General features: G+C 53.0%; 5 protein-coding genes across 5 annotated transcripts; 3 read left to right on the top strand and 2 right to left on the bottom strand.

The window, feature by feature from the left end:
- Positions 1-2,115: 2,115 nt before the first annotated feature.
- Positions 2,116-2,658, top strand: N7459_009650 (uncharacterized protein; the record flags this gene model as incomplete). Its single annotated transcript, XM_056948818.1, has 1 exon — positions 2,116-2,658. One exon carries the CDS (start codon positions 2,116-2,118, stop codon positions 2,656-2,658), a length of 543 nt encoding a protein of 180 aa, XP_056796043.1.
- A 1,276-nt stretch (positions 2,659-3,934) lies between these two features.
- On the top strand, positions 3,935-7,236 carry N7459_009649 (mannose-ethanolamine phosphotransferase GPI13; the record flags this gene model as incomplete). Its single annotated transcript, XM_056948817.1, has 2 exons — positions 3,935-4,146; positions 4,236-7,236. 2 exons carry the CDS (start codon positions 3,935-3,937, stop codon positions 7,234-7,236), a joined length of 3,213 nt encoding a protein of 1,070 aa, XP_056796042.1.
- Positions 7,237-8,512: 1,276 nt separating this feature from the next.
- N7459_009648 (putative GTPase activating protein (Tsc2)) lies at positions 8,513-13,231 on the bottom strand (the record flags this gene model as incomplete). Its single annotated transcript, XM_056948816.1, has 1 exon — positions 8,513-13,231. One exon carries the CDS (start codon positions 13,229-13,231, stop codon positions 8,513-8,515), a length of 4,719 nt encoding a protein of 1,572 aa, XP_056796041.1.
- Positions 13,232-13,980: 749 nt separating this feature from the next.
- Positions 13,981-15,905, top strand: N7459_009647 (putative CTP synthase; the record flags this gene model as incomplete). Its single annotated transcript, XM_056948815.1, has 4 exons — positions 13,981-14,005; positions 14,070-14,102; positions 14,164-14,266; positions 14,315-15,905. The coding sequence occupies 4 exons, from the start codon at positions 13,981-13,983 to the stop codon at positions 15,903-15,905; spliced, it is 1,752 nt and encodes a 583-aa protein (XP_056796040.1).
- A 330-nt stretch (positions 15,906-16,235) lies between these two features.
- On the bottom strand, positions 16,236-22,608 carry N7459_009646 (NACHT domain protein; the record flags this gene model as incomplete). Its single annotated transcript, XM_056948814.1, has 5 exons — positions 16,236-21,325; positions 21,387-21,662; positions 21,732-21,936; positions 22,004-22,072; positions 22,132-22,608. 5 exons carry the CDS (start codon positions 22,606-22,608, stop codon positions 16,236-16,238), a joined length of 6,117 nt encoding a protein of 2,038 aa, XP_056796039.1.
- Positions 22,609-23,770: the final 1,162 nt, after the last annotated feature.

Raw genomic sequence — 23,770 nt, 5'->3', positions numbered from 1 at the left:
AACTCGTTCAGTGAATGGGGTATTGCCTTATAGCCTCTTCTGAGATTCCCTTCCTTAAAAATATAGCGAGCCTCAAAAAAGAGGAAAAGTTAGTCAAATATTACTACGGTGCATTCGTCTCCGTGATTCAGCCCTAATCCCGGGACCTGGCGGGATTGAACCACTCTGGATTAGGTGTATTGCAGGGCCATCATCGTGTACCTACAGAGTAGTTGTCAAGTATCCACTGGTCCTTTTCCATCAGTCAACATACCCATGTTGAGAGCTGATTTCTTCCCAAAATAAAACCGACACATGCAAATATTCGAGGTCACACGTCAACGCCTAGCGCGAGCATAAAGGCCTCGGGCGATATTATACATACATATACATACAGGCACTCCGTGGCTGTGGCTACCCGACGATCTCAAGACCTGCAGAGAGGAGGGTACACAGGTCAAAATGGCGAATAATAAATTGGATCGATGACCAAGGTGACAAGTGTGTGGCTTGCAACTTGTCCGACGTGTTTGAGTTGCCCCATGTTGGATGGTTGCACCTGGTAGTGGTTGTGCGTCGATACATATATCGGGGCGATGGACACTGCCTGCAGAAGTACATACCTAGGCACTTCCCGGATTGGCACGGGTTGTCAGACATAGCATTTAAATAGACCCAGGCTGCTACCACAATAGTTCGACGATAAAGACATTCAACTCCGGCTATAAATATACTGTAGATATCGCAGCGTGCTCGTCTTGACCAAGCGAAGTGAGGAAATGACAGGCGAATTCAGCCCCAATCTTGTGATGTATAGGGGAATACATACATTATATGTAGATTCCTCGTCGGACTTCCTATCGAACTCATGTTGAAGCTCACTCCATGCTTCCATTGTCTCAAAAAATACCTACAGGTACCGAGGTAGATCATTCATAGGGTCCCTCTGTGTACAAAACAAGACGCTCGGTCCAAGCTGAATTATGTTTACTTCCGCCCGGCGTCACAACAACCAACCCGAGTGTGTTTATTTATTGTCTCGACAGGACTCTGAGACAATGCTTATTACAATCTGCAGCAACCTCAAACCTTCTAGAATCTAATTAGACACCAGACGGTGTGGACACTAGCCTGGATCTACACGTTCAACGGGACCCAGATCCTATTATTGCATCATTGGGGCCAAATGGGATGACCCACGAGCGTTTCCATCCTATACCGTAGAAGCCGTCGTAAATACTGACCGACCAATATAGGTGAGACGAGATGATGAGAAATGGCTGTTATAAGCACCATACCCATAGCTCCTCGACTGAGCTTCCTTAAGAAGGGTTTGACGGTGCTGCCGTTGCATGCCGACGCGCATAATTGTCTTCTTGGTTACCCACTGGGGTTCCTGAAGGAGCGAACGCTCAGGGGGGAAAAGTAAACAAACGGGCATAGTTCGGTGGAGCGTATGCCGGGGAAACCGGCGAGTCAGCGCGCGTTGCTGGCCGCTGCATGCACCGCCGCCAGGAACCCGCGGGCTCCTATTGGGCCACCCAGGCCATCACCGGCGCCAGGCACATCTGCCCACCACCCTGTTGGCCGGCGATGGCCTCGGTTGGCCCCAGAGCGTGACGGCGCGTTCGCTCTAAGCCTGAGGGAGTCTAGGGCGCCCGAAAATAAAAGCGAACGAGGGAAAGTCTAGGCTGTCGTCCAAGCGGTCCACCGCCCTCCCTCGCCCTCGCCTTTCTCTTCCCCTGTTTCCCTTTCCCTTCATTCTCCAACCCTCTCCTCAATCCACCTTCATTCCTTTCCCCTCGTTCCAGCCGGTTGGCAGCTTCACTCTTTTAGCTGCGCGCCGTGCAATCCATTCTCTCCTCCATCTCGCCCCCCCTCGTTTCGCCCTTCCGATCGGTTCCATTCTTTCGACCCTTCGGGCCCTTCCAACTCTTCGAAACCCGGCCTCGATCCCGCAGTCCGTGACTTTGCCCTCGACGCCTCATTCTCGACTGTTGTGTTTACCCGGATCATATCCGTGTCACTCTTTGGAATTTAACTTCGACGATCGCTGTCGTGCCCCTCTGCCTCGACAGCCCTGATAACCTTCTATCTCGACAACCCCAAATCCATAAATCTCCCGCAATCGACAAGATGATCAACATCCTCCCCCGAATCGTGGCCCGCGATGATAACAAAAGCCAAGATGGCCTCTCGGCGCCCACGGTCGATCTGTTGATTTCTCTGCTGGTCCTCGTCCTCCTCGCTCTCGCCCTGGTCGGCGGTCTGCTGGTGCTCCGCCGCAAGCGTCGGGCTCTCAAGCAGGAATCCATTCTCCCCGTCCATAATGGCCAGGTCCCCGCCAGCCAGCGACGCCTAACGATCACTGCCAACAAGACCGATTCCGTCTTCGTCTACGATGAGAAACGCAACTTGATGGAGAACTCCGATAGCCCTCCACCGAGTCCCGTTCCCGAGATCCGCATCACTTTCCCTGAAGAGGAAGATGAGTCTGGGAAGCGCAAATCCGGTCGCATGGTCGTGGTGCGTATCAGTGAGGCCGGCAGTGTAGGCCTGGAACCTTGTCAAGAAGAGCTCCCGCCCTATCAAACCAACGACACCGGTCGCTTCCAATCCCTCGATATCGAGCGCATGGGTGGGCTGAAGGAGAAAGGAGACCTGAAGAGCTACTCGTAAAGCGACCGTGGGCCCATTGACCCTGCCATCAACTGCCTGCCGTCGCCGTTGATCGTTAACCCCAGTCGCTCCACCTCCCCGTGCAACCATTCTCTTCGACGACCTCTTAAAAGCATGACGAGCCTCTCGGCGAATCGCTCCGAATCTCTTTCCCTGCCCCTGTCTCCTTTCCATATACCTATTTTTTCTCGAATCTGCCCGCGTGGTTTGCACATACGCTGATTGTACCGTCTTTCTGTTTGGGTCTATCCAGACATGCAACCTCGAGAGTGGTCCAGCCCTCTTCTCTTGAGAGGAATCTGGCCGCCTTCCACTTTGAAGATGTGCCGTGGCTGGATTGTGTATAGCGAGGGCCTGCCGATTACTGTTTTGAGTCTTTTGTCTGGCGTTTTTCCCTCTTCCTGTGGTCACTTCTGTTATTTTCGACCCTGCCACGTCCCTAGGGTCTGAACGACGTGCGACAGCTTTTCTTTTTCTTCCGTTCTTCTCTTCTCCGACACCTCTTCACTGGGCGGTGTCTCCCTTGTGGTCTACACTTTCTTCATGAGCCCGCCCCTATGCCTCCTTACATTCTTATGTACCCTATGGTACTTCCGGCAGCTGGATAATGTATGTACTTAGTCCTCCTATCTTCCTATTCTAGGCAAATCTGCAATCTCTTCTGCGAATCCTGTAAATCCTGCAAACCATACGCGATTCCACTGGATGGTCGTTATTCCAATCCCCCATAATCCCCTATCTTCCTCCAGTTGTGTGTGTAGTCCAGTACCCGACGCGCCCGCGGCCAATCAGAAATGCCGACCCCGAGCTCTCCCCAACCCGCCGCTTCCGCGACGTCAGAGAAATTTGGATTTGTGTCGTCTCGACTCGAGCCCTCGAGACTCTTTTCTTCCGCCCCGGTATCCGCTCGGAGCGGCCATGTACAGTTACTAGTCCTCTTTTCACGGGAAGCCGCTTGCCAGAAGAGCACAGACAGGGGGGAACCAGTCCAATTGCCCTCCCCATTTCCACCTGGCTCAATTCTTTCCTCGTCCCTCCTCTGATGAGCCGTGTTGAAGGCGGGCCAATTGGTTCTGTTCGTGCTTGATATCGGCTTCCCTACCATCCCCGACGTCTTTGGCATCTTTGATCTACGTGTCCAACCACGCCGCTAACTCGAGCGCCCCGTTGACCTACTCGCAAACCCTACCGTATCGCGTCGCACCGCATCGCCTCGCGGACCACTCAACGCTGTCCGCTGCGTGCGTGAATTCTAGCTAATTAGGTACTGTTGGTGATGGTGTCGACTCCGTCTACCCGGCCTGCTGGGGGCATTGCGCAGCCCAATGGCTCAAAAACCAAGTCAGCCCCTCGGAGCCCCGACCCATTCTCCGCCGCGCAAGCCACAAAGGCCAAACAGAGGGGCGTGCACGATCTAAAAGCTCTCCAGCTTGAGCAGGAGTTCACATCCCGGCATATTGGAGTGCTGGGGGTTTTAGCGTGGATATTGTGAGTGTTCTGCAAACTCAGACTCGCCGAGGCTTGCGCCTCGAGTGAACAAGAACACTGTCGGCTGACTTGAGGCTGATCTACTGCAGCTTATTGCATATTGCAGGGATATATTTCTTTACCAAAGGATTCTTGCTCACGCGCATGGTCCTGGACAACAAATCCTCCTGCCAGATACTTCCTTTCAACGACGCCTCCAACCCAGCAGTCGCAGCATCGTCCGCACAGAATCAAGGCAGTGGGTGTTGGCATGAAAAATCATTTGACAAGGCCATTGTTATAATCATAGACGCCCTCCGATATGACTTCACCGTGCCATTTGTCCCAGGTGGAGAGAGTGAGACAGCCCACCTCTTCCACGATAACATCCCCGTCCTCTACGAAACCGCCGTTAAGAGTCCCGCCAATGCTTTCCTGCTCCCTTTCATCGCGGATCCGCCAACAACAACCCTGCAGCGACTCAAGGGCCTGACCACCGGAACCCTGCCTACATTTATCGACGCAGGCTCCAACTTCGCCGGAACGGCAATCGATGAAGACAATCTCGTTGCACAGTTGCACAGTGCCGGGAAGACCCTGGTCCAGCTCGGTGATGACACCTGGCAGTCGCTCTTCCCTGGGTACTTTGATGCTAATCTTACCCACCCGTACGACTCGTTCAACGTCTGGGACTTGCATACCGTCGACAACGGCGTCAACGAGCATCTCTTCCCGCTGCTCCGACTCGAGAACAAGGCCCAGTGGGACGTGATATTTGGCCATTATCTTGGCGTTGATCATGCTGGTCATCGTTATGGACCTAACCATGCAGCCATGGCGGCTAAGCTTCAGGAGATGGACCGCGTCATCCGTGAAATCATTGCCGCTTTGGACAATGATACGCTCCTGGTGGTGATGGGCGATCATGGAATGGACATCAAGGGTGACCACGGCGGCGAGTCGAATGAGGAGGTCGAAGCTGCGCTGTGGATGTACTCCAAACGTGGGGCATTTGGGCGCACCAGCAAAGAGACTTTGCTTCCTCCTAAACACGCCCGCGAACGGCCTGTTCCCCAGATTGACCTGGTGTCGACTTTGTCATTGCTCCTCGGAATGCCCATCCCGTTTAACAATCTGGGCTCCCCGATCGAAGAAGCCTTTGCTGGACCGAGCGGCAATGATTGGGCAAACCTGGTGGCAGTGAACCGTCTCACCTCAGCGCAGATCAAGAGATATCAGCATGCATATGCTACAGCCCATGGCGCCGGCGACGACGAGGAATCGTTTGCTCTTTTGTCTGCAGCGGAAGAAGAGTGGAAGTCGTCTTCGAAGGGTTTCACGTCGAAGTCGGCTGCGGTCCGTTCTAGCTATGAGCTCTATCGCAAGTATCAGCGCCATACTCTGGATGTGTGTCGCGGACTCTGGGCGCGCTTTGATGTTCCCAGCATGATTCAAGGAGTGTTGCTTCTCTTCTGCGGCCTTTCCCTACTGGTGCTGTATGCTCGTGGCATGAAGGCGGATCGGACTGAGCTTACATCCAAATTGCTTTCATCCATCGGCATTGGATCCGTTTTGGGTGCTGTGGCCGCCTTCATCCTGGCCCTGTTTGGTTTCACGGAAATGACAGCCGTTGATCTGGCCGCGTTGCTTGCTACCGCTGGGAGCATACTGGGAGCTGTACTTGGTATGCTCACGAAGTCCGCGCAGTTGACATTACCTATCCCTAACGGCATGTGGGGATGGCTGGCTGTCTTCTTCACGGTCTCGCAGTCGATTGGGTTTGCTTCTAACTCTTATACAATCTGGGAGGACGAGATCCTTCTTTTCTTCCTCACGACCTTTGGTGTTTGCGCTGGTATTTCGTCCATGCGGCAGGAGTCGACCACTGACAGGGTTCTCGGTGTATACCACTCCGTCATTTTTGTCATTCTTGGTCGGGTGGCTTCTTTCTCTCGCCTCTGCCGTGAGGAACAAATGCCTTTCTGCCGCTCAACCTACTACGCATCCTCAACGTCTTCTATCTCCGCTCCCTGGCAGCTGGCTATTCCATTCCTGGTGACGCTTTTCCTCCCTAGCGTCGTACGGTCTTTCTATGTCGGCTCTAAGTCTTATGAAGGCGCCGCCACCTTGTGGATAGGGGTTGCTTTCCGCTTCGGGCTGCTGATCACTTCAATATTCTGGATGCTTGAAGGTGCTGACGATGGCGAGTGGCTGCCACTGAGCAAAGAGACGCTCAAAACCGTCCGAGTATTCCTTGCTCAGCTTGTTCTTGCCCTTGCTTTCGGCGCAGGTACGGGCGCATACCTCTACTCCAAGCCCTGCGTTAGTATCAGCGTGAGCAAACCGCAAGACGATCTGAATGCACCCCCAGTTCCTATCATCGCTGGCCGAGAGCAACAGCCACGTACCACCGTCACTATCCTGGGTTTCGGAAACGTATATGGCACCCGCTTCTTCTTCTTGATCGTCAACTTTGCCCTCGCCATCATCCTCATGCAAAAGCCCATGGGCCAAGGCGCGATTGCACTGCTATTGTGGCAGATTCTCTCTCTTCTTGAAATCCTCGACACCAACGCTCTCACCCTTACCAACTCATCCATTGGCCCCGTTGTCCTGGGCCTCCTGGGTTCCTTCTACTTCTTCAAAACCGGCCACCAAGCTGTGCTTAGCAGTATCCAGTGGGAGACCGCGTTCATCCCTCTATCCACCATTAAATACCCCTGGTCCCCACTCCTCGTCATCCTCAATACCTTCGGTGCCCAGATCTTAGCGGCAATTGCTGTCCCTCTTACCGTGCTCTGGAAACGGCCTCTCCAGGTCCATGACCGCGTCTCCCCCTCATCAGATAAACCTGCAAACCCCACCACCAGACTCCTCTCCGACGTCGTCCAGGCTGCCTGCACTCACCTCCTCTACCTTGGCACCATCAACCTCGCGACAACAATGTGGGCCGGCCACCTGCGCCGCCACCTCATGCTCTACCGCATCTTCAACCCGCGCTTCATGATGGGAGCGGCAGTGCTCGGAGTTGTCGACGTCGTCCTTATGATCTTCGCCGTCGCCGGCGTCCGCTGGAGCACAATAAGCGTCGGCGATATCTTTGGCTGGTGAGCTTAAACTACTATATATCGCCCTCGAGGCGCCATCTCCTGACGGGAAGCCCACTTTGGGACCCCCCGCCGAAACGACCGCGAGTATACCTTGGATTGATAGACCCCGAACCTGAGTCCTCCCTTCGCTCCGCTTCGCTCCGCTTCGCTTTCCTTCACAACCATCTCCTTCCTGTTCCCTCTTCTCGCCTGTCGTTCGAATCCTAAAATTACCTGTAATCCATGTCTATAGATCTCTAACTTGAACACCTTGGATCCTCAACTGACCGCTATCCCTTTGCCATTTCTATTTCCTATTTCCTTCTCATTGACTCACCCGATTTCCGACTGATCGATCCACTATATGTTGCAACCACCGTGACAATGTTTTCTCATTGGCTGAAAAGGTATTCTGTGCATTTGAAGCTTGTGTTCTCCTAGGTATATCAGACATGACCCTCTGTACATCGATGTCTTGATCCGGCGGCTTGTCTTGGTAGCAAGCTTAGTTTTCGAAATCTGGTTTCTGGTTTCTGGCTCCATGGACCAGAGAGGCAGTTGGAAAATAAAAACTGTAGTAGATCGGGGATTTTCTTTCCATGTCTGCCCCATGTTCTCGCAAATTCAGACGAATCCGTGGGCATAGTTCCGCTAAGATTAGCCTCTACGTAAGTACCTGCTCATGCACGTCCGTGGGGCGCTATGTACCCTTGTGGAACTTGAAGTTGTATCCAGGGGCAGGGCATACTTGAACATCCAGCAATGATTCTCGTTCGAAAAGTGCGCGCAGAGAAGTATTGGCGGCAGCGAGCAATACAAAGATCAGGGAGTCATGAATCCGACGTACACGACAGGTCCGGTTATTCATTGCCATTGTTAGCTAGATACTCTTTCTTAAGTTCGGTATCCAAGATCAATCCGTAGCTAGGTACTAAGAGCTCCGTGCACAAGGAAGGACAACCACAGAGTGCAGGGAAGAGCAAGACTCAATTCAATCCGAACCGAAGTAATGACACAAATAACACATCACACAAAACACAGAACTTTTGAGGCGGGGAGGGGGGTATTCACAAATGCTGCCGTGCTGCATTACAAAAGCAAGTTGATGTACATAAATTCGTTTCGTGACTGGGAGTTGTTTTTGGGGGGTCGTTCAGCTGGGGAGAGGAGAGCAACAGGAAGGGTAGTGGAGGGTGGGTCTGTCGTTTAGCTTGTTTCGTGAGCTTTGGGGCTCTTTTGATATATTTTAGGAAGGGGTGAGAAAGAAGGGGAAAAGAAGTCAGGTTGGCACGGAGGGGCTAGCGGCTCCAGCGAGAGAAGTCGAGATTTTGGAGGATGTTGGTGTCGGCGGCTACGCTCCACTCGCTGGCGAAATCGGTCTGCACTGGCGCGGTACGCGTGGGAAGTTCCTCGGAGAAGATGTTGGGCTTGGTGTTGCGGCGTAGACCTGGGTAGGCGCCGTCTGCACTCTCTGACCCTGCAGCTTGTGCGGCCAAGGCACGCTCACGAACCTTCTTGATCTCGCGGAGACGGGTGCGCCATGAGGAGGCATGCTCACCACCTTTGTTGTTCCAGACCAGAGAGAATACGGATGCGTTAAGGGCCAGAATGCGGACGAACGCAGCCAGGTTCTTCCCAGAGACAATCTTGGGAGTTGCGGCGGGCGACACTTCCGGGAAACCGGGCTTGCTCACCACTTTCACGCTGTAGTAGAGTTTGTGAGGATCGGTCTCTCCCTTGGCGGTGCCGGACTCGTCGTAGGCAAGGCGGCTTGAGGGTGTGATAACGATATTGATGGAGTTGAATTCAGACGGAATCGTGTCAAAGTTGAATGGAAGGTTGGACCGATTAAACACAATTGTGACAAAGTTGTTGCCAATGTTCCGCTTCTTGTTGATACAGGCAGGATCGTGGTCAAAGTCCGTCGGCATCATCGTTGCAACATGGTAAACAATCTCCGTCACGCGGTCCCGCCAGGCGTAGGTGGCCTCACCGTCAGTATCGGCATATAGCCCTTGGGTATTGAACTGAGCATTCCGCAGGGAGACCTTTGTTCCCAGTCCAGATAAAAAGTGTTCATAGTCGGGAGACCCGCCGGTGTTGGACAAGATCTCAGCCTCTTTAGTCTGTCCGTTATCAACATAGACTACTCCAATTCGGTGCCCATCCACAATGTCGGTCCGGTCGAAATTTCCGATCGCTCGTCTGGTGATATCATCTTCAGGGACTGCAATTGGCTGCATCACCGCAGGAGTAGGGAACGCAGTGGTCGTCATCTGGAGCATTATGTGACTGGGTAGAACGGCCGTGCGCATCGAATCCGAGTGAAGATGTGCATCTGGTGTCGGGGGCACTTGATGGGGGAGAACAGGCGCCGTTCGCTGTTGATAGACGGAGTAAGTCGTCCCCGATGCCTGACGCTTCGCGATCTGGGTCAAACCAGACACGCCAGCTGTCTCAACAGTAACAATGCTAAGACCCACGACCCAAGACTTCTTCGACACAGGGCCATCTTCTGGAGTTGGAGGGAAATTTTCAAAGGGAATCGTCTCTCCCAAATCTGAGAAGGCAACGCGTTGCATCAAGTCGATCAAGACTTGGCTCTGTTCTTCAACCACCTCCTTTCCTTGGTCGTCACGGAAGATTAGTCGGCTAGTGATCCAATTGACGTGTTTGGACCGATCCTGCAGCTTCAAGGATAAGAACCAAAAGACCATCACATTATATGTCAGGGCCATGATGTAACTTGACATAGCATCCTGTGATGAGGTTTCTGGTTCGAACTGGGCAGCGGCAATATCTCGGACTCCACTGCCAAGCCGCGACTGCGATTGCTGAGAAGCACGGGCAGTGGGTGAATCAGACGCTTTGTAACGGTGCTCCCGAGACGTTTGCAGGTACCGAATACATATGCCAAAAACGGTACGAATCTCTTCCTCGCGGAGGTTGACATAAACATCTGGTAGACGCGCGAGCAAGGCCAGGAACTCTAGGATGTGAGCAGCAAGGTTTGACATGGTGATAACCTTGGACATTCTGTCAAGGATGCTATTCAGCGACTTGGTCACCGACAGTGGTATTTCGTGACAACAGAGGGAAAGTGCCTGTATGCATCCACGAGAGGTAGCACCCCATGAGCCAATAATCCCGACCATAAAGGCACGGACAAGGTCGTCTTCTTCACTCTTCGCAAAGTGCTCGTGATAACTGACTAGCATGCAAAGCGCATCGAAGATGCACGCAGCCACGTCACTCTTCTTTAAGCCAGTAAGCCCAGGAGGTTCATGGAATGTTTCATTTTTGACCTGATCACACAAAATGCTGCGTAGCAGCTTGATTTGAGGGGTAGAGTTGTTGAAAAGGTCTTTGTTGCTTAACTGAGGTCCCAGATGAGTGAGAACATAGCTGTAGACGTCCCAATCAGTCTCCCGCTGAAGCAATGAAATCACGATTTCAAGCCACATGTTCACTTTCAAGACCCCCAGTTGCGCTGAAGTCGATTCAGTAGGACTCAAGGCTTCTGCCTGCGTATAGGCAAAGACGAGTGCGCTGGACTCGCTAGGTGGCTGCTCCGGCAAGACCTGCGGGAGAGTGTATGTCCACACTGGGGGCGTCAACTTGGATGCACGGGAAGAGATTGAACCACGAGCCGGAGCCGATTTGGACAGCATAGACGGCGGAAGATCTTTGCCAATTGATTTCCCGCCCGGCAGGGGTGGTAGATGATCATTCTGAATAGGTTCTTTTGTTGGACTATCAATAGGGGCTCGCATCTTGGTGCTCACATCGACATTCCGACCCAAGACATTCATCAAAAAATCACTCTCTGACATTGAAACGACAGCGACAGATCCAGCAGAGTCACATCGAAGCCGGAACAACAGCCTGAGGACGGTAAGGCGCGCATCAGTCGGACGATCTGGGGACTGTGCAATCTGTAGAAGAGCTTCAAACAGGATGACAGACTTCACAGCAGAGGAATTGAGAGCACGAAGCATTGATCTCACAAGTCCAACAGCACATACATTCCCTAGGGTCGCGTCCAGCACACTCGTGGATGTGCGACGTGGAGAACCATAGCTTGGGGAAGTTTCACGTGGCTCGTCTTTGGCGATGTCATTTTTCATTGAGGCACCAATGGTGTCTACGAGCCGCTTGAATGTGTCATCATCACTGGAGTGAATGGCTGGCTCCGTGATGAAAGAGACCAGTGATTCCAGGAAAAGAAGATCATGCTCCGCCGAGAAGTCTTGGAGTAGAAGATCTAGTAGACCATGCTCTGGAGAAAACAAGAAATGCTCACTGCCGGAGAGAGCTTCCTTCAGGGTGTCGAGAGCGAGTATCCGTAGATCCGAAGGTTGTTTCCGAGGCTGTATAAAGCGTTCGATGAGATCTTGGCAATGCTGTACCCAAGCTGGATCCTTTGAAGGGTGACAAAGTCGGTCTTCTCGCATCATGCTGATGATCAGCTCGGCCTGTGAGGGTTCAATGTGCTGGTAGCTCTTCGTTAAGAAGCGAACGGCTTGTTGCTTTTGCTCTCGATTGAGCTGCTCCCAGAAAGACTCCAAAACGGACGCAATGCGGATCAAGTTTGCAAGAATGTATGATTTGGTATCATCGGGAGTGCTTTTTGGTTGTTGAGGACTGGTTGGGGAAACGGTCTGTTCCTCATATTCATTAAAGACCCTTCGAGAGCAAAGAATCAAGAGGTTCACAAATCCGGTCCAGTCATATCCGAGCGTAACATGGAAGAAATCCCCCTCCAGAATATTGAGACAAAGGTCCAATATGTCAGCGTCAACCCGGCCGTCGTCCTTCTGGGCAATGACACCAAGAGAGTCGATCAACTGTTCAAACAGAATTTGAGGCATTTCACTTTGGCCATATGCACGAAGAAGATCGGAGAAGACGTAGAGGGTACCTCGAAGAACATTCAAGTTGCGGGGTGAATCTGCGGTGCAGGATTCGCGCATGAAGGCATGGAGCGTATTCACCATTTCTGCCTGTCTTCTGGACTTTGCCAGACTGCGCACTGCTCGGGAAGTTGGGCCGGAAAGAGACTTCACAGAGGCATGGATGCTACAAAGAACTTCCAGAAGAGGTAAGAAGCTTGCATCAGGAACATCCGCATACATGATGACCGAGTCGAATACAGCTAGGGCATTTTTGATATCCGTGGCAACACTGGTCTTCTTGCAGATGGTGACAGCTTCCGCAACAAGCAATTCAATCTCCTCCTGCGTGGGCGGTTTGCGTTGCAAAGTAATCAAATCCACTGCAAACTGGAACAGATCTCCCAGTACAGCCTCATCGTGACTGAGCTCGTTGGGCTTGATCACCTTCCCCTTTTTCGCCTTGGAGCGTGCCGTGGCAATGATGCCATACAACGGCACAATCCAGGACGAGATGATATGAAGGATGGAGGAGCTGGTAAAATCTAATTTTCTGCCATGGTCTGATAACGCGATCAACGACTGCACCCGCGAAGCAACCACCTCAGCTTCAGAAGGAGAAGCGATTGACTCAAAAATCAACCGTCTGGCTGCTGGTGATAGGTCCTGACGTGAAGCAATTGCCTCCAACAGCTTGGCACCGCTTTTCTGAGCGTCAGCAGAGCTTTCATGGTGCAAAAGATACTCCGCCGCCTCCCATAGCACCACCGACTGTTCTGGTGTGAACCAAGGAAGACTTCTAGACACAGCCTCGGCTTCTTCGATTGCCCTACTCAAATTCTGTTTCTGCGATAGTATTCGGAGGGAGTTGTCGAAGTCCGGCGCACTGGGAGTGTCCGAGGAATTCGACACGATGCTACCGCGATGCATTGATTCTAGTCCGAGCACGAGCCGATTGGCTCCTCGAACGTCCGTTGAGTGTGAGATAGAGTCGCTGCTGCTTTCTTGCAGAGAAACGGGAGAATGCGATTTCGGTCGACCGACACCTAGAGTCTTGAAGACATCTGCGAAGCTGGTGGAAGAGGCTTTATGTTGGGGGGCTGATGGAACATCGTCGGAAGACATCCGTCGGTCGACGGTGAAATGGCTGGAGTTCAAGGTGAAATGATATGTCTAGAAGACTGCAAATTTCAATCAGCACTGGTCGTTGCATCATTGGGGCCTAGAATGTTGTATTCAGGGGAATCGGCTTTGGAAACATGCCCCCTCTTGAGCATGAAGTCGTGGCATTCTCACCTTGGATCAAGCAAACTCGAGAGAGTCCTGTCCCACAAGGGCAGACCCTAGTGAGGGACACTGTACATTAAGAAACAGATACCACACACTGAGCTGCGACAAAAGTACCATTCAAAAATGAATATCTGAGCGGCAATCTCGGCAAATCGGGCAACGGCGGTCTGACGCGATGCGCAAGTGCGTCGGGCGCAATATAGATCCAAAATAAATGCCTCACAGGCTCTGAGGGTTTGATAGAAGATGGATGCAGTCGCAGACCGGGGAGTGCAGAATGCTATTTTCGGGATAACGGGGCATGAGGTTATTCCAGCCTAAATCACCTGATAGACCGTATGTGCATTCACCGCCCTGAACCGGCGGCAGAAATCTGAGAAGAAAAAAAAAGTTGAAGTGGGGGGCGGTGAATGACGGGGAGGCCATCGAGAGCTTCGCCTGTTTGCCATTCTTCTCTTCTTCCCCCTTGGCAGAAGCCAGGAACGGCACCCTACATTTACATTCGAGGGTATTGAGTGACTCGGCGATTCATTCGTTTGCTTTCGCTTTTGTCTCTGGATTTCATTCTTTTTTCTACCGGCATCATGAAGTACGTTCTGGTCTCTGGAGGTATGTCACAAAATTTCTGCCAAGGGAGAGGGCGAACGGAAGCTCACACACTTGTACTTTTTAGGTGTCATCAGCGGCATCGGGAAGGGCGTAATTGGTAAAGCCCTCGCTATATTCAAGACGACTTGTCGCTTTTCGTCTAACATGAACCTTGATAGCCTCGAGTACCGGGTTGCTGCTGAAGACTCTCGGGGCTCGAGTCACGTCCATCAAAATTGACCCCTACATGAACGTCGATGCCGGCACAATGGCTCCTACCGAGTATGTTGGGAATTGACCCCAAGTCCTCGCCTTGTGCTGATTGATTAGACATGGAGAGGTTTTCGTGTTGAATGACGGCGGCGAAGCCGATCTTGATCTGGGCAATTATGAGCGTTATCTCGGCGTCACACTTGGACGCGATAACAACATTACCACTGGAAAGGTGTACAAGCACGTCATCGAGAAAGAACGTCGCGGAGACTACCTTGGTCGTACTGTGCAAATCGTGCCTCACCTAACTGACGCCATTCAAGAATGGATTGAGCGCGTCGCAAGGACCCCTGCCGACGAGACTAACGAGCAGCCTGATGTCTGCGTCATCGAGCTTGGAGGTACCTTGGGTGATATCGAGAGTGCCCCGTTCGTTGAAGCCATGCGTCAGCTGCGTCGCCGCGCTGGAAAGGACAACTTCGTCCAAATCCACGTCTCCCTTGTGCCACTCATTCACGGGGAACCCAAGACCAAGCCCACACAACAGGCCATTCGTGATGCACGTTCGTCTGGTCTGACTCCGGATCTTATCGCTTGCCGTTGCGAACAGCCGCTGGACCAGGCGACGGTCGACAAGATCGCTATGTTCTGTCAGGTAGACCGACTCGAGCATGTTCTCAGCGTGCACAACGTCACTTCTACCTACCATGTGCCTCTTCTTCTTGAGCAGCAGGGGTTCTTGGGCGTTCTAGGTGATCTGCTCAAGATGCATACTGTTGAAATCCCTCAGTCTCAGTTGTCCAAGGGTCAAGATACCTGGAACCGGTGGAAGACCCTGACCACCTCGCAGGAGCAGGCCTTTGAAACCGTCAACATTGCTCTGGTTGGCAAGTATGTCACCCTTCATGACTCTTACCTGTCCGTCATCAAATCTTTGGAGCACGCCTCCATGGCTGCCCGTAAAAAGCTCAACATCATCTGGGTTGATGCCTCACACCTTGAACACTCCTCAAGGGAGACTCACCCGCAGGAATATCATAAGGCCTGGCACGATGTCACCACCGCTAACGGAATTCTGGTTCCTGGCGGATTCGGCACTCGCGGCACCGAGGGTATGATTCTCGCAGCCGAGTGGGCCCGTACCAAGAAGGTGCCTTACCTGGGAATCTGCCTTGGAATGCAGATAGCGGTTATTGAATACGCCCGTCATGTGTGCGGCCTTGACGGCGCTAACTCCATTGAGCTTGACGAGCGCACTTCTGACCCGATCGTGGTTTACATGCCAGAAATCGACAAGGTGAACCTCGGTGGTACCATGCGCCTCGGATCTCGCCCTACTCTCTTCCAGGAGCACTCTGAATGGTCCAAGCTCCGCGCCTTGTATGGTCTAAAGCGCGGGTCTGTCGACGAGCGCCATCGTCATCGCTATGAGGTGAACCCCGATTACATCGAGCGCCTCCAGTCGGCCGGTCTGCACTTCATTGGCAAGGATGACAAGGGTGAGCGTATGGAGATCATCGAACTCAAGGACCACCCGTGGTTCGTGGGCGTTCAGTTCCACCCGGAGTATCTCTCTCGTGTCCTGGCTCCCAGCAAGCCCTTCCTGGGCTTTGTCTCCGCTGCTGCCGGAGTTTTTGATGAGGTTATGAAAATGTCTCAGGCCAAGGAGCTTGAACTGGCGAACGGTGTCGCAAACATCGTCATCTAAGAAGCATACTGATGGGTTACGGAGGGAGTTTGACTTCTGATTCATTCATTCGAGGCGCGGAGAAAATAAAATAGAGGAATTCAGGAATATGGTAACGCTTTCACGTCGTTTATCATTGTGTCTTTGTTCTATTGTAGTTGTAGACTATAATATGTAAACAGAAGAGGTTTACTTAGATCCAAGACCTACAGTGAGCATTGGCAGGAGAAGGAATATCAAAACGACAATCAACGAGTTGTGTGGCTAACTGGACATTCTCAGAACTATATAGACAAGCACCAAACAGCATACAAGAACAAACACATTTGTCATACCTTAGGAACATATCATCTACAGCTCCTCCTCAACTTCGTCAGGCTGGCTGAGATCCAGCTCCCAAGAGCTAAAGTTCAGGTCCAGAGTATCCTCGTCGCTGGAAGCCTTGCCGGAGCCGAAGCCCTTCAGGTTCCACTTCTCAACGCCATCAACGCCCTTGAGCTCGTTGCCGAACTCAAGGAACAGGTCCGCATTCAGACGCTCGTAGTCACTGTGGTCCTTGGGCCAGTCACCCAGACGCTGGATGGCAAGCTTGAGGAGCTGCAGGTGCTGACGGACGTGCTCGCCATCGGACAGGCCGCCGTTGGCGGACTCGCCAATGTCGAGGTCGTAGGCGGAGCCGTCCATGCTCAGGCTGCTGTCGAGGCCGCCCTCGAACTCGGCGAAGGACGGATCAACGAAGATGCGCAGCAGGTTCTCGTGCACGCTGGCGCTCTTCTTGTAGTACTTGTTGGCCATGTGCTGGCCGCCCTTCTCGGCCTGGTAGCGCTGGGCGATGCTAGTGTACAGCTGCGAGAGCAGGGTCGACATCTCCAGGGTACTAGAGTGGCGGGCGCCGTTGACGCGGCGGCAGTTGTAGACGATGTCTTCGGCCAGGCGGGCGGCCTTGAGAGAGTCGTTGGTCAGGTAGCGGGCCAGGATGTAACGGCGGGCCAGACCCAGGGTGATGTGGGCGGACCAAGTGGCCTGCTGGTTGCGGCTGTTCCAGAGACCGCTGATCAGCCAGACGAGGGTCTTGTAGTCCTTCTGCTCCCCAAGGAGACCGATCAGGATGTTCAGGTAGTCTAGGCCGATCTGGGACAGGTTGATCTTCAGGTCGCTAATGACACAGAGGACCTCCTGTATTATGACCGAGGAGACACCAAGCAGCTTCTTCTTGGTAGCCTTATCGGGCTGGGGTGTGATAGTGCGGCCAGTGATGAACACACCCAGGGTGAAGACGAACTTGACGATGGCAGGAGAGCGGAACACATCATGGGCCGAGATGTACTGGAACGCAGCGAGGGCCAGGTTGGAGGCCTCGTCATACCGCTTGGCCTGGAGGAGCTCGATGACCCGGACATTGCTGGCAATCCCAATCGAGCGAACGAAGTTCGAAGACTGGTGGGTGCTGAAGTGCTCCAAGACGGTCAAAAGGAAGATCTTGACCTGGGCAGCGTCGGTAAGCTTAGTACGTTTGCCATCAGTGGCAATGAAATATGAGACATATTCCTGGAAGACCTGAACAGCGGCAGTCTGGCGGTTACTATGAAGCAGGAACTTATAAAGACGAGCAGCTGAGATCGAAACGGAGTGGAAGCTGCTAGACTTGGGGGTAGTCTGGCTCCGGAACTCCTCGAAATAGACATACTCGGTCGTCAGAGCGGCGAGAATCTCAGAGACGGAAGAAGTCTGCTGACGAAGGCTGTGCTCAAGCTGAGCCAAAAAGACCAGGCTTTGGCGACCCTTGCTCGAGAGATCGAACTGGGTCTCCTTAGACTTGGAGGTATCCTTCATGACAACCTGTCGGTACAGCTCCTGAGACATCTCAGTGGCCTTAGTAACCTGGTTGGTTGCGATATAGCTGGAGGCAATAGCGGCAGCGGCAGAAACCAGACGGGTGGAGGAGATCTCCTTGGACAGGATCTGGACGGTGGACTCCTTGAGCTCCTGGAGCACGGACTCAGAAGAGCTGTGCTTGGAGTGGAACTCGACCATCTCCTTCATCTTGGAGAGAGACTCTTCATGAGCCCAACCGTGAGTCTCACGGACCGAGTGAATCCGCTTGCGCAGAACCTTGGAGGCACGCTCAATCTGCTGGCTGGAGACAGACTCAGACTTTGAGGTGGCGATGGCGGTCTGCTCCTCGTAGATGCCATCCAGAGTGGCAGATACTTCCTCAAGGTCAATCTCGGTGGACTTCGTCTTAAGAAGCTCCTCATATAAAGTAATAGCATCAGCCTCGTAGCGTTTAGACTCCTGGCAGACCTTGGCAAGTGTCAGGGTCGCCTGGATAGTGATAGAGGCAGTCGCACCAAACACAGTCTTGCAAGTAGATTGGTAATCAACAGTGACCTTGTGCAGCACAGAGTATTCAGTACGAACAGAGCGCAGAACCGTAGTGTACCGGGCGAAGGTTTCTTGAATAAATTTGGTGTCCTGGAAGCGAGGGCTCTGCTTCGGGTTCTTCAGGAAAGTGGTGAAGAGCAGAGTGAAATAGGGCACGGCATCCGAGTAGCGGGTCTGGGTCCAGAGCTCAGTGGCGACAATGACGAGGAGTTCGAGAGCATCCGGCACGCAGGTAGGTGAGTCCTTGTTCAAGGCCTTGATGATTCGCTGGTAGTATTCGACGAAAATCGGACGAGGACACGTGAGCTCAGCCAGGGTCCAGAGAGCCTTGATGACGATGGAGTGCTCGGGGCCGTAGTGTTTGATGTAGTCATCCAAAATCTCCTGGCGAGTAGTGATGACCTTGTCAGGCTGGGACGAACGCTCATAGAAACGCAGGAGCTCGGTAGTGACACGATCACGCAGCTTGTCATCCACAGGGCGGTTGGACCGGACGGCGTGGTACACACGAATACGAATGTTTTCCTCACGAGGGAAACGACGGCGGAAGTGGTAACACTGGCTCAAATTCTCTGCGAGGTCAACGCACTTCTCGACGTGCTTTGAAGGCAGAGTTACGTCCTGAAGGGAGGGAGCAAATAGCGAAGGCCACAGACCCTGAAGAACCTTCTTGATAAGGCGGGTAGCATCCTTCCAGCGATGCTGGGAGACATACAGCTCGACCAAAGTGCTGGTAGCAGTGAACGAGCTCTCGTCGATCTTGGTGATAGACGAAGAGGCCTCGTAGACCATCTCTTCCAAGGTTGACTCAGATACAGTCGAAGAGGATGAGGAGGTGGCTTGGCGCATCACCTGCTGCGAAGTGGTCGAGATGCTCTTCTGGATCTCAGAGAAGGAAGAGGACTGAGTGCGGTTGGTGCTCTGGTAGTAGTGGGCACACTGCTTGAAGATCGACAGAGCCGCTGCAGAGAGGCCGACAGTCGCCATCACCTTGGCAATCTCCTGGAAGTGCGAGGAGCTGCTCTCCGAGAGTGCCAAACTGGTGTGGCGGTACTCTTCCCATACGCTAGAGAGGATGGAGGATGCCTCATACTCACGCTTCTGAGTGTGGAGGAACTTCGAGTAGACGGTAACAGCCTTCAGCTTGATCTCCTCCCAGTGGGAGGAGAACTGGATACGGCACTCTTTACTAGCGCGCTGCCAGATCTCAACGTAGATACGCTCTGCCTCGGAAATGCGACCCTCGGCGGTGTATTTCTCAGCCAGCTTGACGAGGGCCTCGAAGTCAAAGGCCTCGGAAACCTGCTCGTCTTCCTCGGCATCCAGGACAAAACGAATGCCAGTGTCACTATCTTGACGTCTGTGACCCTTTAGGTGAACATGGAGGTCGCCATGGGTTTCATCGCCGCCCCCATATTCAGTGATGATGGACTGCAGAGTCACTGTGATGTCCTGAATCTTCTTCTCCTCCTTGGTCAGGCGGTAGTGCTCAATCAGTGTCTTGAGGGTAGTGACCACGTTCTCAGAGGTGTTGCCGTAGTGGATCTTGTAGCACTCAACAAGCAGCAGCAGCATTTCTTCCCGTTTTACCATGATCTCAGTCTTGGTGTTGCTAACGCTCTCGACGGTCAGCTCAAGGAACACGCTAGCCATCTGCATAGTGACGAAATGCTTGGTGGTGAGTAGAGTGCGGCTGAGAGTAGTAATCTCATAGAAGAGAGGAATGGCCTCAAAAATTTGGCTAATCTCACGACGCAGGATAGCCAGGGTGATGATAGACTGGAGAGTCACAGGGCTGCTCGTGGTCAGGATGTAACGGCAGAAGTTGGAGACAGTGGTCTGGAAGGTGACCAGAGTTGGGGTTGAGATGTTGTGCCAGAGAGTGTTCTGGAGCAACAAAAGGGTGACGGTGACGGGGAAGAGCTTAGTGAATTCCTTGGCAGTAGGAGCTTCACCACTGGTGGTATAGACCGTGGTCTGGGTGATGTGTCGGGGCCAGTAGCGAACGGCAAAGTCCAGCAGGGGGTGCTTCGACACAAGCAGAGTGGTGTCATGAGGGTCAAGTGGAGTGAGCGAAGGCTCGTGCTGCTCAGTGACAATGTTCTTAATGTAAACCAACAAACGGGTGACGAAGTCGGAGTGGTGGTCCTTGATGATAGGAATCAGCTTGCCCTTGGTGAAGACATCCAGAACGGCAGTGCGGATCAGACCGTGCCGCAGGTACACCCGACCATCTTGAAGGAAGACAAGAGAATTGACAGGCTTCAGCGTGTGCAGAGGGTCAACCTTGCGGTCAGTGATGGTGTACTTGCTAGGCTCAATTGAGGCCAGAGTAGTGAGCTCACGCAAAAGCAGGGGGCGTTCGGCGGTGGCAAGCCAGAGGAGCATGTGTTTAGCATCCTCACTGACATCGGGGCTCTGGACAGCATGAAGAACGAAGTCGGTCACTGTGAACTTGCTGCTAATGACAGCGTCGACCACCTTGGTCAAATTGTCAGGAGTGTGCTCATGACGAGCACGCTTAGTGCAAAGTTTAGCCCAGAGGAAGGAGCCTCGAGATGCTTCAGTGATACGATCGATTATGGTCTCCTGCTGCAACTCAGAGAGCTCCTGGAATGCCTTGCTGGTCTCAAAGCTGCTGCGGACAACGGTAGCGACATCATCAGCAATGCGCTCCTCGCTGATGGGGACGTGGAGAAGACTGTCAGTCTTGGGGGGCTTCTCAGCACCAAGAGTGATCAGCTTAACGTTGGTACCATGAGCAATGGCAGCAATGAGCTTCTGCAAAAGAGCAGCCTCTCCACTAGCAGCCTCGTCCAAGCCATCAACAACAATGACCAACTCCTTAGCACCGCGGAGGGCGGCAGCCAGAGCGCGCTCCAGAGCAGTCCAGAGAATGCCCTCGTAGTCCGCCGCGTTGGTTGTTTTCTTGCTGCGCTCGTAAGCATCACCGAGGATCTGGAGAAGTTGAACATTGCCGATACGCTTCTCGAACAGCTGGTAGAGGATGGTTTTCACGATAGCAACGGGGGTGGTCTCGGCGGGAATGCGGGCATCTGGATAAAGGGCCTTGTGTCAGAAAGTGCAAAGAGAGGACGGGAGAACAAATGTACTGACTGATAGGAACAAACAAAGTCTTATACTGAACACCGCCAATGGCGTCCTGAAGACGGTCGACAATAACCGAAGCCAGAACGGTCTTACCGGAGCACGGTTGGCCGCTGAATGACAGTGTGGAGACCTGGCTCTTCAGGAAGTGAGTCAAGTAAGGACCCATCCAGAGACACGTCATCTCCTCACGCTCATGGGCAAGGTGGGAGGTGTTCTCGGCAAGGTGGGCAAGGACGCGGTCCTCAGGACCGAGCCAGTCACGAACGGCCTTCACAACAGACACTAGACCCAAGCAACATGAGTTAGATACAGATTTTCATCTACACGATGGGAACAAAGGAGAACTCTTACCTCGCTCAACTGAAATGTTCTCCTTTGCCAGCTGGTGCCGCCACATAGCCTCAGAAATCTTCTCGCAGCGATCGCGGAATGATTGGATCTGACCAGGGAAGGCATCGTAGATGTTGACAGCCACCGATGCAGTTGTCAGTCCACAAATAGCTCTGTGGAAGTGGGTAGAGACGCTGGCGACAAGGGTCACTAGGTCCGCCCAGAGCTAGGATAAGCTGCTCCTTGATTTCCTGGGAAACAGAAAACAGCTCTGTCCGCTCGAGGAGGTTCACAAGAGTGGATGAGGTGCTATAAAAGAAGCCAAATGAGACCATGAGAGCGGCGGCGTTCTCCTTACCAAGCTACAGAATGACAATTAGCATATTACGTCAGTTCGCCAACAATGCGTGTGTAACTCTACCTCAAGAAGCATGCCACAGTAGCCGTAGGAAAGCTGAGTGGCCAGGTAGCTGTCGCCAGCAAACTCCGCAATGGCCAAGTCGAAGGAGTGCAAGCGCTCAACGAAGAGCTGCGCCCACGCTAGCACCTTATCATAGCTGCTTCCTTCGGGGGGCAAGTGGCTCATGCGCTGGTGGCGGATCCAGTCCAGCAACGAGGCATGGGTGCTGTTCATAAGCTTGGAGGACGCGCTAGCACCGAGCTCGTCGCCGCTACGGCTGTAGAGGGACTGCACGACGCTGGTAATGTTGGAGTTACCCGCTCCATTTATCTTCCGAGGCATGAAAGACTCCCTGCGGGAAGAACGGCCATTGTTCGAAATACTGTCATTGTCGAACATGGCAGAGACAGAAGAAACCTGCCGTGAGTTGCCAGGGGAGCTGGCGTAGAAGGAGGAGCTGAGGTTACCCGGCACAGGGGAGGCAATACCTGGGGCCATTGTGATAGTCGGTCGTTTCTTGGGGATTTCAATTGAGCTCTTGGGAGATGATTTTGTTATAGACGCGGGGACTGTCACTTTTTGGACAGATGGTGGCGGATTGAGGTTTATAGATTGCCGAGGAGGGGTATTGGGTTCAGAGGGAGATTCTTTTGAGCAGCAGCTCTTAAAGCAACAGAATGACGGAGACAAACCGGCGGTTGGACCAGGTGTAGATGCCTAAAATAGCGAGGGCATTCGGGATGACAGAGGAGAAAGCGAAAAATAATTGCAGAAAGAGCTTGCATCAGGGTGTCATCGAGCTTTTGTAGCGAGCTCAGGCTTGGTCCATCTTCTGGCTCGGTGGGAACCATCCTTTCCCGTAAAGCTACACCTTGCCCTTTTTGCAACAGAAATCCCGGTGGCGAGGGACCCATGTAGCTCCCAGCTCCACCATTATGCCCTCGACATGAGGTTCAGCTTCTGTGGACTCGAGAATCGCCCCCTCCACCTCTGGATATCGTTAGTCTGGCTGCAAGACTGAACCTCGTTTCTTTAGCACGGCAGGTATGTGGGCCGAAGGGGCAATGGTTTCCCAAAATAATGGCTAGTGGTGTCATCTATGATGTGCTTCAGGCCTCAAGTCTGAACTTGCAGGCCATTCATACTCGGACCAAGGCGGTTCTGGCGCATAGACGGTCCAATAGTGGGCAAGCATCGTAGCAAGATGCATGTGTCTTTTTCTTCTTTTTCACTCTTTCTCTCTTTCGGACCGCTGGGTTTCCAATTATCCCGCGTCCCAACTGGGTGGATGATAACGTGGAGCAACTGCAAAGGAACCTGCAGCATGATGAGGATGGCTGGCTAGTTCCTCTCTACCAGGACCATCATTGCCCCATATTGTTCCATACGCCCAGCGAAACCGGCATATCTGCATCCACCCGAGTGGGGAATAAAAGGCAGTATAGAGAGGATGAATGGAAAGTACTGTATGTACATACATCCGCATGTAAGTACTCCGAAGATACTCGGCACGTCCGCTAGCTGTGAGCATATCTCCGGTTGCCTTGCTAGTCCCATGTACTTTTGTGACGCGGACTGCTGCAATTGCCATAGTGGTCGAATGTGCACCGTGCACGCTAAATGGCTGGCTGGGAACCCATGCTCCTTTCCCGTTGTGGCC

Source organism: Penicillium hispanicum, assembly GCF_028827665.1.
Source record: "Penicillium hispanicum strain IBT 35686 chromosome Unknown utg000008l_segment0_segment0, whole genome shotgun sequence".
Classification (NCBI taxonomy): Eukaryota; Fungi; Ascomycota; class Eurotiomycetes; order Eurotiales; family Aspergillaceae; genus Penicillium; species Penicillium hispanicum.
The sequence above is the reverse complement of the archived record's forward strand: the minus strand, read 5'-3'. Positions and strand labels throughout refer to the sequence as shown.